This window comes from Epinephelus lanceolatus, chromosome 16 (assembly GCF_041903045.1).
Source record: "Epinephelus lanceolatus isolate andai-2023 chromosome 16, ASM4190304v1, whole genome shotgun sequence".
NCBI classification, from domain to species: domain Eukaryota; kingdom Metazoa; phylum Chordata; class Actinopteri; order Perciformes; family Serranidae; genus Epinephelus; species Epinephelus lanceolatus.
The window spans coordinates 29059810-29073498 of NC_135749.1; the positions used below are offsets into that span (position 1 = coordinate 29059810).

At 37.4% G+C, this 13689-nt stretch overlaps 1 protein-coding gene across 1 annotated transcript in view; it reads left to right on the plus strand.

Annotated features, from left to right (window-relative positions):
• The first annotated feature begins 407 nt into the window (after positions 1-407).
• Positions 408-13689, plus strand: part of pkhd1l1.1 (PKHD1 like 1, tandem duplicate 1) — a 67294-nt gene continuing 54012 nt past the window's right edge. The window contains exons 1-19 of the mRNA XM_033637458.2: positions 408-483; positions 707-803; positions 1027-1104; positions 2765-2909; positions 3008-3116; positions 3230-3287; positions 3374-3467; positions 4207-4260; positions 4497-4570; positions 4682-4724; positions 4972-5042; positions 5794-5904; positions 7967-8059; positions 10133-10398; positions 10590-10681; positions 10817-10976; positions 12700-12835; positions 13102-13245; positions 13441-13595. Coding sequence (XP_033493349.2) covers positions 749-803; positions 1027-1104; positions 2765-2909; positions 3008-3116; positions 3230-3287; positions 3374-3467; positions 4207-4260; positions 4497-4570; positions 4682-4724; positions 4972-5042; positions 5794-5904; positions 7967-8059; positions 10133-10398; positions 10590-10681; positions 10817-10976; positions 12700-12835; positions 13102-13245; positions 13441-13595 — 1938 coding nt within the window. The 5' untranslated portion in view covers positions 408-483; positions 707-748. The remainder of the gene's footprint in view (positions 484-706; positions 804-1026; positions 1105-2764; positions 2910-3007; positions 3117-3229; positions 3288-3373; positions 3468-4206; positions 4261-4496; positions 4571-4681; positions 4725-4971; positions 5043-5793; positions 5905-7966; positions 8060-10132; positions 10399-10589; positions 10682-10816; positions 10977-12699; positions 12836-13101; positions 13246-13440; positions 13596-13689) is intronic.

Consider the following 13689-nt stretch of genomic DNA (forward strand, 5'->3'; position numbering starts at 1 on the left):
TTTTTTCCAGTGATTTATCTGTTTCAGTGTTCAGTTTTTTCCAGTCACTTTGACCAGCAAAACATGGATGACTGACAGACTTCTGACGAATCTACTTTGGGCTTTTTATAGTTCCCCTACTTCCTCTTTACTCCCATCAAAGTCAAGATTTAGATTCCCTTTCATCGAGCGTGCTACTCATCGTATTTTTTTTTTGACCCAGCTGTCTTCCCTTATAGCTAATGAACAAATCTGGTTTAGATAGATTTCAGCTACAGATCCAGACTGTGGTGACGGTGGTGACGCTAGTGATGGTGGTGGATGATAACATGGCATCAGAATGGGTTGATCACACCAGTCTCCTCCCAGTTTCAGGTGACGGGCGGAACACTGAGCAGCTTCATAAAGAGTTAGTGCGCTGTGCAGAGAGAAGGAAAAGGCAGTGTGTCTCTTGATCTTTGTGGACCATTGGTACATCCAACAAATAAACGTCGTTTTCATCAGGTGGGCTTTATTCATTTTATATCACGTTTTAATTTTGAAACATCAATATTTTAAACATTTCTTCTGATGGTTACATATTTAGTGTCATGTATTTAATCAATCAGTTTAATGGCTATAGCTGTGAAATATCCATGAAGGGATTTGCGTCATTGTGTGACAGGCAGTATAAACGCTACTAAAGAAGTACTTCATCAGCTAACGTTAAGTTACACCATCACTTCAGACTGCAGGTGAAGCAGCAGGGAAATCTGGGAAAACCTCCAGGATGGAGTCCCCGAAGAAGCTGGCGGCTCTCCTCCTCGCACTCTGGAGCTGCTGCAGTGAGTAACTACTTACAAAGTACAGTAATAATAAAAGTTAATAAAATCTGCATTTTTTTCCTAATGAAATTCCTCGTGGATGTATGTTAGCGCCTCATTTAATGCAGAAACTACCCACATTTCCTAACAAGTCACCACTAGCCAACTGCAAGGGGGAAAAGATCGTGTATGTTGGTTTATTTCTAACATAGATCTTAATTAATGCATGCTGTGTTTATTTCAGGTGCTCAACAAGTTTACTACATAACTCCACATATTGGCAGCGCCAATGGAGCAACACATGTCGTCATTGATGGAGACGGTAAGAGATTTATTCCTCAGACAAAACAGGTTACAGTGTTCACAGGTTTGTTTATGGTAAGGGACTGTTCTTTACTGATCAGACAAGGGGGGTGGCTGTGGTGCAATTTAGTATTTTATTTTGGGTTAGAATGAATAGATTCCTACAAAAAAGGGCAATTTCTGCAAAAAAAAAAAAAAGGCAAACTTCTCCCATGTGCAACTAATGTTTGGGCAATGTAACATGATATTGTTATTAGATTTTGAATATTATAATATCATAAGTGTTGTCTTTTCGTGTTTTTAAAGGCTGCATTGCAATAAAGAGATGTTATTTTCTGAAATTACCAGACTGTTTCAGCTGTTCTATTGTTTGGCTTTTACCCACTTAGTCATTATATCCAGATTACCATAGGTGTAGATTTTGGGGGGCACAGGGGACATATTCCCCTCAATACTTAGAACATATCCATCTGTCCAACGTATTGTCATAGAACGGTTCTTATGATATCCTACGAATATGCGCCCCACAAATGATGTTACGTCTTAAACATAAAGTAAAGGAGGTTAGGTTTAGGCAAGTAATGTTACTGTGGTTAGGTTTAGGGAAAGAAACATGGTGAAGACGTACCTTAAAATGACTCAAAGTTCACTTAAAGTTCACACAGTTCCAAACACGCATCTCCTCGGTAAAGTCGTAGGGGTAAGTCCACGGTTTAGTGACCCTTCCACCACCAACCCGCCTCATTACAAGACTGCTTGGGCCGCTTCTTTGTTTGCTCCCATCAGTGTATTGGTCACGTGATTACAAACTTCCAAAATATGTGGTTTATTCACGAATTGCTGGCCCGTGCTTACGTGGGAAATGTACATCTTTGGATGCATCCACTTTTCTTAGGAAAACATCAGAACAGTTTGTGTGAACAGCCTGATTTGTCGCCCCCCCAATAAAAACATGAAAATAGCAAAAGCCTTTTATTTTTATGAAATTTAAGACATTTTCACCATAAACTGAACCAGAAAATGAATTAATGTTTGCAGAAAAATTCACCAGAAAGCAGGTAATAAAGTGTTTGATGCTCAAAATTTCCAAGGGGAGGACCTCAAACCAAACTTTTAATATGATGATTATTTATCAAAGATCTGATTGTGTACATTGTGTACCGCACGTACTGGACTTTGCTGCTGCTGCTGTTAATGCTTGTACTCTCATCAGTTGTGCTTTTACATATATATTTTTTTAATACTTAAAATTGCTTATATTTTGTAGTTATATTGTTTACATTTTATTAATGACCGTTTATTATCTCTCACATTTGTGCCTTATTCTATATGCAAATATGTGTGTTTTTTTTTTCTTTTTCTTTTTTTTTAATGCACCATTTTAGGATGATACGTTTGCATTTCTGTTATGCTTGCATAATGAAAATAAAGTTTTTAAATCTTTTGTAAATATTTTCTGAAAGCACCAACAGTCTACAAGATCATTGCAATATCAATGCGAAGGGATTAGGTAAAAAATATCAGAATATTGTCTACGTATACCCCAGCCTTAGTGTTACTTGTGGGACTTAACTTCACCAGTTGTCATGATGCTAAACAAAATCCTCCAGGGCTTTTTTAGTCTGTATGTATACTTCCTTTATCCAGCAAAAACATTTTTGCATTTATTCTTTTTTCAGGTTTTGCCCAGGAGAACCAGTTCCAGCTGAATCCAGCAGACGACACTTTTGGCAACCGTGTGACCTTTGTGTCAGATACCAGGACAATCCCTTGTGATGTGGAGAGAGACTCAACACATGGCAACCGGATCACATGTTACACCAGGTAGCCTTACAGGCCAAGGAGACCCTTAAGTAAACACATTTTTAATGAGTCACTTAATGTGTATATCTATCTGAAATGATTCATTTTGTCCATCACAGACCCATGCCGAATGATCACTATATGGTCCGTGTCAGTGTGGACGGTGTTCCCATCCCTAACAGCAATTTGTGCAATGGTGTGCCCAATTCAGGCAGCTGCAGCTTCTATGTAAGTTTGCAGCTCAAGCATCACAGATACCTTCACTTAAAAATCAATTCATCCTGCAGTCAAATTTGGATTTTTTTTTTTTTTTAACCATTCCTATTTATAACTTTTCTCAGACTGTGTGGTATCGCACGCCTACTATCACCAAGCTGAGTCCACTCAGTGGTCCCCCAGGTACATATCTTTACATCTATAGCGTGCAGTTCATTTACAGAGTCCATATTCAGCTGTATATTTAACCCACCTCAAAATCACTACAGGCACCGTGGTGACAGTGCGAGGACGGATCTACACTAATGTGTATGGAAGCAACACTGAGAAGAGCTCCAATGGCCGCAATGTCAGATTTCTGAGGTATTAATAAAATAAAACAAATAACTTAAAATGTTCATATTACTGTAAAGCAAGGATACTCAACTTGCTTTGCCCTGGGGCCACTTGTGCAAAATGACAGGAGGCCGGGTCAGTTAATAGCATTATTAATATTATCAGTATAATAAATGAATCTCCTGTTTTCATCCTTTCAGTGTTTGCTGTCCTCACTCATCTTAGCCAGAAATGCTGAATTGGAGGCTTTAAAACAGGGATACACAAACCAATGGGTGATGGTCACCCATCATTTTACAGTTTTTTTTTCACTCAGGCACTTTATTTATATTCAGAATAAAAAAAAATGTGTGAATCAGTCAGGTGTCACTGTAAAATAGAAAATGGCCAGCAGGCCACCGGCACCCAATTGCAGGCCAGATTTGGTCCAAGAGCCATAAATTGCTTATCACTGCTATAAAATATCTAATCTCACCCAAGCATTAAAATATTTATTTTATTAAATGAGTGACACGTCTAGCTGCTGACTGTATGACGCCGGTATAGTGTCAATATCCTACTAAAGAAGGCTGACTGACCCAACAGTTGAAATGATCTCACTGACATTTATTCATTTGTTTTAAGATAAGACTGGGAGTTGCAGAAGAGGTTTATTTGCTTACTCATCAACTACCAGTGTCTTTAAACATTAAAATATACTGTTTAGATACAAACTCTCTCTTGTAATTGATCAGTGAATATGATCTTTTTTTTTTTTATATTGCAGAGCCTACATGGGAGGGATGCCATGCGAGCTGCTCCAACCCAATTCAGATGAACTGTAAGTAATTTGTCTAATTGTAGATTACATTTAAATAAAATAACAGTAAAAACACAACAAAATGCACCACACTTTAGACATTAAACATATGAATTCAAGTTTAGATTTATCTCACAACTTCAGTTGCAGGGAAATATTTTGTGTGAAGTTGTGTTTAAAAAAAAGGAACCGTAATTAAATAAATACTTTTATAAATTTAGATTACAGTATGAAATGTTTTCAAATATTTTCCATAGATATAACCTACGACTGGACTCTGAAACTTCTGTTTATGGAGAAATGAGCTGCAAAATAACGGGGACGTACATTGGTAAGTTGTTTTTGTTCATTATTACAGCTGCTCTAAATATACAATTAAAAAAAAGGTCAATTTTGAAACTGTACAACCTGTCCTTTAATAATTATGTTTTGTTTCCAACAGGGCATCACAACATAAGTTTCATTCATGATGCTGATTATGGAAGGTAAACCACAGTTAAATCATTAGTCTTAACGTTAACTCTAATTTCTGTATGCCTTTACATTTGAACTTAAGTCTAAAGTTTTAATATGACATTTATAATTTTATAGTTCTCTAACCACTGTGTGAAAAATGCATAGATATTGAGAAAGAGACAGCTGCTGAAGATTTCCTCTTGGTGACAAATTGTTTCAATAAACAACGTTATTATATAAACAACTGTAATAATATGATTTTTTTTTTAACCTTAGGAGTTTACCAGAACAAAACCTGTACATGGTTTCAGCTTTGAACAAGTTCTCCATGTTTCAGACCCATGCAGGTACGGGACAGGGGACAGGGACAGGAATACATTTGTTCCAGTCCAGTCTCATAGAAATATGTGACGTGACATAGACACAAAATCTTAGCAGCGCATTGCATAGTTGTCTGCATGAAATGTGTTAAATTATGCGTTGGCATGAAAACAATGGCAATGCAAAGTCAGAGAGGTCCTCAGCGCCGTTACATTTTATGTATGTGATGCAGGAGGTTTTCTACCTGAAGGTTATTGTAAAAACATTGTGACAGGGTCGGCATATTCTAAGGTAACGAAAACACAATTATTTTCAGGTGATTATAAACCAGTGAAAACTGTTAAATACTATTTCTGCCAACAGATGCCCCTTAATACTACACACTGGACCTTTAACCAAGTATTTTATGTTCACTAAACCTAGCCAAACTGCAGTTGTTTCACAACGAAGCTGCAACAGTTTGTAATAGACTTTGCATTAGTATGATTTGTGTGTTGCCAGCATATAATTTTAACACATTTCGTGCCCAATTCAATTCAATTTTATTTATAAAGCCCAATATCACAAATCACAATTTGCCTCAGAGGGCTTTACAGCATACGACATCCCTCTGTCTTTTGGACCCTCACAGCAGATAAGGAAAAACTGCTGTATAATGCATTGTTAAGAGGTTGTTGACGTATTTCTGTGAGACTGTGTTGTTGGTTCATCATAAAGTACTTTATCTGTAGTATTTATTCTTATTACAGTGAAGTGTTTGTTATGTCTCTGGTTCAGAGGTGACAGGAGTCTCCCCATCCACGGGCAGTGTCATGGGTGGAACCCTGTTGACGATCCACGGTCGCTATTTCGACGAAACTGATCACCCAGCACGTGTTCTTATTGCAGGTAACCAGAATGGAAACTTTCCACTCACCAGCTGAAGCCAGTTTCCAACTCCTTTTCTGATATTATATTCACACAGTACAGAGTGTTCAAATAGCATGAATGGACAAAACAAAACCTAACCCACTGTTGGGGCCTAAAGGCGTGCAATGGTGATAATCCTCTTTAACACAAACAGAAGCTGTGCACGCTTTGACAACAAACAAATTGAAAAAAAAAAAACAGAGTTGTCGCACGACAGACAGGAAAGAATCTTTTTAAGCCGAGAGACACAAAAGACCATGACAAGTGAGCTGTTACATTCTTACATCAGACGTCATGCGTCATTTAATGTTGTTGACTTAAAATAAAAGAACATGTTTGACAGGAAAGGAATGAATCGGCACTTTTCGACACAATCATACAATCTGGCATGTAATCACATTTTCATTTTATTTTATTTTATTTTATTTATTTATTTGTTTATTTTTGAAAATGGGACAGAACATATTAATGAACATTAACAATGTAAATATGTAAGAGATTGTAGCCAAGCGGCTAATTTCAATCCCTTGTCCCATTGGCAGGTAGGTGTTCAGGGAGAGAAAGAGAAGAGAGAAAGGGAAGGACATCAAAGCAAGTAGAAGTATAACAGAGGAGAATAAGGCATGGCATAACAACAACAAGACATGATAATGACAGAGCTGACAGTGTAGCTGAGCTGGGGACAACATTATGTAGTTAGTGAAATTCTATTGCACCAATGCCCGTACAGTTATAAAGTGCATGTGCTGAAAATTCATATTAGGAAGTCCATAAAAAATCCACAAAATATCATATCAGAAGGTCCATATAAAGCAATTGTGCATGCAAGTACTGGATTATTATTGCAAAAATGCCTGGTAAAGAGCAAAATGCTGTAGCTGACTCTCCATAATAAAGTGCTTGAAGTGCTTGAATGTCCGGTAAAGTGCAAGATGCTATTGCTGGCTGTCCAAGATAAAGTGCTTGAAGTGTTTGATTTTGAAATGCTTGATTGCCCATGATAAAGTGATAGATTGCATTTCATTCTTAAAATAAGACAAAACAGGACGAGAGTCATATACTATAGATGGTTACATAACAATGGTTGTACAACAGATAACAAGCATACAATTCACATTGTAAAGATGTCACTAGATATTAATATAACCAGATACAGAACCCAGAGAAACAATTTCAAGTGGCAGCGCACAAGTCCAAAAATTAAGTATGCCTATTCATGTAACTGACCTAATCAGATTTTTCAGACCTTCATGTCCTCAAAAAAATATATATATATATATATATTACTGATAAAGCATGTGTTACTGTAACCAGCCAGATGAATAAAAGTACTCCATCGTTTTTTTACTTCCATGTTTTAAAGTTAGAAATCTTAAAAACATCCAACAATGGTTCCAAATTTTGATCATCTGTACAGCAGACTATTTAGGTTTTTTAAGAAATTCTATGAAATGGGACAGCTCAGATTTTTTAAATGGGGTTTGAATGTGTTAGTTTGTTTTAATTATTGCGTGACTTTAGTGAAACTGAACTACCCCTTTAAAACACTCAGTCACACAACAGTTAAAACAAAATCTTGCATATGACCTCACTTGAAAAAATCCAAACTGTTCCCATTCATGGGTTGTGACCAAAGAGAGATTTTTTTATTTTATTTTATTTTATTTTATTTTTTGAAGCCCAGAGAGGCAAAATTATGTATTTACTTAGTAGAATGGAGGCAAAGATTAATTTGTGTGGCAAACATTTTATTCTGGCTCCTCTCCTGTCAAGGATCTCTTAACCCCCAGGTTGGAAACCACTGATGTAGGCCTACTATAAAATAGAACACTAACAACCAACCATGTAACAACAAAATATTATGAAACAAAATATCACAAATAAATTGATAAAATATGGACATTGCAATAACTAGAGGTAATTGAACAACGCAACAAGCAAGAAGATGATTACAACAACTGTACTTTGTGTCTGTGCTATTGTGTCTTTGTGTTTGTTACTGTGAGTTGCTGTCAGTCACTGATGTTTGAGTTTTCCTCAGGCCTGCCGTGTGAAATCCAGAGTGTCTCTGATGACAGAATTACGTGCAGGACCGCCAAACACGCGATGAACAACAACATGACAGTCTACCCAGGTCAGAACACACCTCTTCTCCTTCTGGTCTTTTGTCTTTTGATGTGATGCAACCAATGTTCTTGATCCATCCTGTTGATTTGTCATTGTGTGGAAGCATTATTCAAAACACAGCATTAACACCACCTGACAACTCAACTACTGGAAGAATTCAAAGCATCTCTCCTGGTTGTCTGGAAGATGATGATCCCATCACTTGTCACAGTTCATCACATCTAGAGGCTTTGGTGGAGTTTTTGGTGTGCTGTGTACTGTAACAAGATAACCTGTTATCTGATTGTGACAGAACCACATATTTTTGATCATATGTCATGCGAAAGACTTTTATAGAGCTGATGTCAGTAGCAGATACAGACACTGGTAAACAAACAAGCTAAACATTTAAAGTCATCTTGGCTGACTGAAATCAAACAGTAAGCGTATAAATTCCTTGCTTTTTATATAGTTTCGACTGTAAGAAAAGTGCGTCAGAAAAGTTATTGCTCCGGAGTGCTCCATGTAATTTGAATGTATTCAAGTATGCAGGATGCAAAAGAGTGCTCCAACTACAAGCTTGTGTTCATGTTGGATTCTACAAACACTGTTAAATTGCAAAAGAAACAAAAGCTACTTACACCTGTGGATATATTCAACATTTACTCCTTATATTTTCTAGGAGTTGGACACTTTGCCATGCATCTGTTGAATGATAATTTCTGAGTAGAAATGCAACTAGCTATAGTTTCACATGTGATTATTCTGCTGATTATTTTCTTTATTGGTTCATTTATAGCTTTGTCCACAAAATGTCAGAAAATAGTGGAAAATGCCCAATATAATTTCAGAAAACCCAAATGACTTATTATGTCCTTCCAGTAATCCAAAACCCAAAACTATTTAACGCTATCATAAATTTGAAATAACAGCAGTGAATTCTCACATTTTAGCAACTCTAACCAATGTTCAGCATTTTTGCTTAAAAAATGACTGATAAAAGATTATCAAATAGTTTAAAGGTCCAGTGTAAAGGATTTAGGGGCATCAATTGTCAGAAATTATATATGATATTCGTAACTATGTTTTCATTAGTTTATAATCACCTGGAAAAAGGAATCACTATGTATTTTAGGAGTTTTCAATTAGCAATTTTGGCTGAGTCAAACCATGCAGCACAGATTTATGTTTACTATGTGAGCTTTAACATGCCGAGCTGTGTGAGATGCACCTGAAATGGACCATCTCATCAACTGCAGCCAACCCCCGATGACCCAATTACTTCCCCTGAATAAAGCATGTGTTGCAAGACTCAGCTCATGTCTGTCTGCACAAGAGACCAAAGAGAAAAACGTTTTTTTTTTTAAGTCTCTGTATGTTCAGCTCTCAGTGCTTTCATAGCTCCTAACTGAATAACTGCAGTTTATAGTTTAGTTTCTCTCTTGGGTCCCTGTTTGTACTTCAAGATATCTGCTTTATTTTACTGTTTCAAGTTTGCTTTCATTTGTATAGGAGTTCTGTTAAGTTACAGCTGATGAAAACTCAACGTTTCCTTATTTTGCTGCTTCACAATAAAAGCTTTTACTTAATATAACAGGGGACTTTTATTTTGAAGAATTTGTTTATAGAATATTGATAGAATATGAAAATGTATAGGAAATGGAGTGTGATAATCACCAAATTAGCAGAACTTTGTCAGCAACTTTGCCTCAATAAAAAAAAGAGTCTACTGACATCGCAGGGAGGAAGAGTAAAAGCAGAAACAGCCACAGTTAGATTGACAGCTGCAGACAACAGGCTCAGCAGCATATTAACAAGGCACTTTAGCCGTGGATCAGCCCGCTACTTTTAAACGTCATTACTCAAGCTTAGCCATCATCAGACAGTACCATTTGCATTTTCTTATCCCCACTGTAGTTCTCCTGCTCATTTGGCACGCTGGAGAAGTTTCAGCACTGCAGCCTCAATAATTGTTGCTGCTAAATCCTACACACTGGACCTTTAATCTACTGTTAGTTGACTCATTGATTCCTTGATTAATCAACTAATCATTTCAGCTCTTATTTTGATACACCACCATTTATTTCCATTTTTAACCCAGGTGGAAGAGGCTTGAAGATGGAGGTGTGGAACCAGACAAGACCCAGATACCTAACTGACATTTGGGGCTACAATGAGAACACAACTGGATACTGGACACAGCAGATCAACTCCACACCCCACATCTTTGATTTTGACCTTAATGATTTCAGTTCAAAAGTCAGTGGCTTCTTCGTCCCTCCAGCCAGTGCCAACTACACCATGTACCTCCACTGTGATGACCGATGTGAGCTCTACCTTAGCAACTCCAGCCGTCCGGAACACAAGGTATGAAAAGAGTTTGAATCAAAATTAATCCGGCCTACTGGTTTCAAATCACACCATGTTTCCATCTTAAACAAACAAAGATAACTCAAGAAATTTAGATGTTGTATTATTTTGTGATAAAATCCTCATATCTTTCCTGCTCATTTTTTTTCTTCGTTTTTTTTTTTTTTTTTTAATAACCTCCACCTCAGGTTAAAGTTGCGTATCAGACAGGTTATGTCACAAATTTCATGAGAAGGGACTCACAAAAATCTGAAGTATTGGCCCTAGAGGCAGGAAAACAGTAAGTATACGACTCTAATGGCTCTAATTAGCTCTTAAAAACTACTGCTCATTAATTCATAGCACACCGTATTCACCATAGTTGTGAACTTATAGTTTCCCTTGAAAATGATTTAATAAACTATTTGTCCTGTAGCTACTACATTGAAATTCTGCAGCAAGAATATGGAGGCGCAGCCAGTCTCAACGTTGGCTTATTTCAAGGGGAGAGTTCCTTTACAGAAGACCTGACGTACCATGCTATCAACGAGGTTCAGAATATCGTGGCTGAATATGACGTGTATGATGAAACACAGGTATGTAGTTGCTTACCTTATGTTAACCTTTGGCTTCTGTTAAACACAGCACATCTCAGGTTATCTGCCTACCCATACTTAAAGGAATGGTTAGACATTTTCTTGCTGAGTTAGATGTGAAGAAGCTCTTCACCACTTATCTGTTTGCTAAATATGAAGCTAAAGCCAGGAGACTGTTATCTTAGCTTAGCATAAATACTGGAAACAATGCTCTAGCCAAGGATGCTCCTGATCGAGAAATAGTGCAGCACATACAGTAACTTTTTAAGCTTCAGATGTTGTGTGAATTAAAACAAACAATAGAATGGTGCAGGAATGAGTCCCTTTAGCACTCCTGCATCCCTCGTCTTAAATTCAATGGTTTATTGAAAGGGATTTTGGTTAAATGCCTGAATTATGGTCGGTGGTTAGCCCAAGCTCAAGAGACTTTCACATTTTGTTCTACAACATAAGATATGTCAGTAAATACACCACTTGTACATTTTAAAGACTTTACATGTCCTGAAAATGACTGTTGCTAACAAGTGGCTAAATGAGACTAAAGAATGTCATCATGCCAGATATGACTGTTGTGTAGTTTGTGTAGCCTACAGCCTAACATTAGCTATTTACTACTGGTATTTGCATTTACGCTTTAAAAACAATCATAAAAGTAGTGTTCATTTGTGAAGATTATCTTGATAAACATAAACTTGTAAGTCTTATAAACGTTTGTTTACCACAGAGCCTATTTTCTGTACTAATCCAAAATCCAATGGAAAAATTCCATTGACTTTTTGACGAGAGAACCAGGGTGATGCTATAACCTCAGCGGACACCTATAGAAAAACTATCCTAGCTGTTAGTGAGCTGTTACTGTAGCAGACTTTTTATCCTGTGACCAGAGCTAGTTAGCAGCTACCCTATTTCCAGTCTTGAGCAGCGTCTCCTCTCCTCTTGCCTATCCCACACCTACAATACTGCACAATGAAAGAGGAAAGAGGGTGAGAGACCCTGGGCTGATGGCAAAAGAGCCGTCAACTGCGATTAGTCTTAGCACCATGTATGGGAGTGAATTATAATATATATATATCTCTTTTCCCCAAATGGTCTGATTGAGTTGCTAAATTTGAAGTTGCTAAGTGGGTCCAAACAGTCACTTGATCTAGCGGAAAAAGTCGCCAAGTTGGCAATACTGAGTTTACAGTGAAACAAAAAATCGGTATTTTCCACCTCTCAAGCTTCCTTTGGTCAGTACAAAGAAATTAACTATTATGAATTACTGTGCTCTCTAAAATGCATTTTTAAACACTTCTGTTAAAAGCAGCTAATGACAATTAAGCATGAACAGGTTTCTGTCTTTCCTCTGATAAGTTAGGGCTTTATCTGACCTTCTTTCTGGCGGTTTTGAGCTTCACAGTTGCATTTTCTAGAGGCAGAGATACAGATGTCTGTAGTCATTGCAGACCTTAACTGCATTTTAAGCAAAGAATGCTGCTTTTCTTGGCTAGAAACATTTGTGTTCTCCTGCTGTTAAAATGCTAGCGTTATTGCTAAATTATTGCTCCCTTCACCCTCATGTTGATGTTATTGTAACTCACATTTACTCCCCAAGGTTTGTTAAGTCATTTTGAAGAATGTAGGAAATTATAAATTATAACAAGTTGAGGTAAAGTGCGTACAACATTTAACACCTGTTTCTCACTTTTGTACCCCACCTTTATTCACTGTCACTGTTAACCAGGTGGTGACCTTTGATTCCTGGCCCAGCGGTGTTGCTACAGTCAAAGAGGTCCAGAGGGTTACCGTTAACAGCAACTGTACCAGCCCTCTTTGTGGAAGCACCTTCTTCAGCCTCAGCTACGGAGGTGCAATGACAGGTAATGAGCTTTACATTTAATTCATTTAAAAAATAATAATTTGTTGCGTTTGTGTTTTGCACATTAATATAATGAAAGTACAACTACTGTTGTTCAGCATCCACAAATAATCACAATCACAAACAATCACCTTAAAATATCACGGCTGTATACATGTTTGGAAGCTATGAAAGTAAAACCTGTAATCTCTAATCTAAAGAAATTGCAGTATATACCAGCCATTTTGCTTGTTCATAAACTATGGGGTTTTTTTCTCTCTTTTTTAGGGCCGATTCCAGTCAGCGCCTCAGCAGATATGGTGGAAGCATCCTTAAACAGACTTTGGTCCATCAAACCCGACACAGTCCAGGTCACCAAACAGGACGACAGCCAAGGATCTCACTACACAGTCACATTCAATTCTAACAGAGGTATGAAGAGACAGAAAATAACTAGTCACAGAAAAACTGGATGCTTTTGCATTTGTGTGGTTGTTACACTTGATTCACATGCATGTTTGTAACTGACTATTACACTGTGTGGTATATGTGTACCTGATTGTATTTGTAGTTTTATCAGCAGAAGTGCAATAAATGAATTGACCAGCTGTCTTTTTTTGCCTGCAGGAGATTTTGAACTTCTTCATGTTGAGGTTTATGGTGCAGACACCATTGTCACGGTTGCTGAGATCACAAAGGGCAGAAGCAACATGGAGACCTTCACTCTGTTGTGGGGGGGGATCCCTACAGAGCCCATCGCCTTTAATGCAAATGAATCTGAGGTTTGTTGTTGTGTGTAAAAATGTCTCTCTGTGTGCTCAGATACAGTATCTATAAGCCTTATCCTCTCTCTATTCTATAGTTTCATAATCAGTG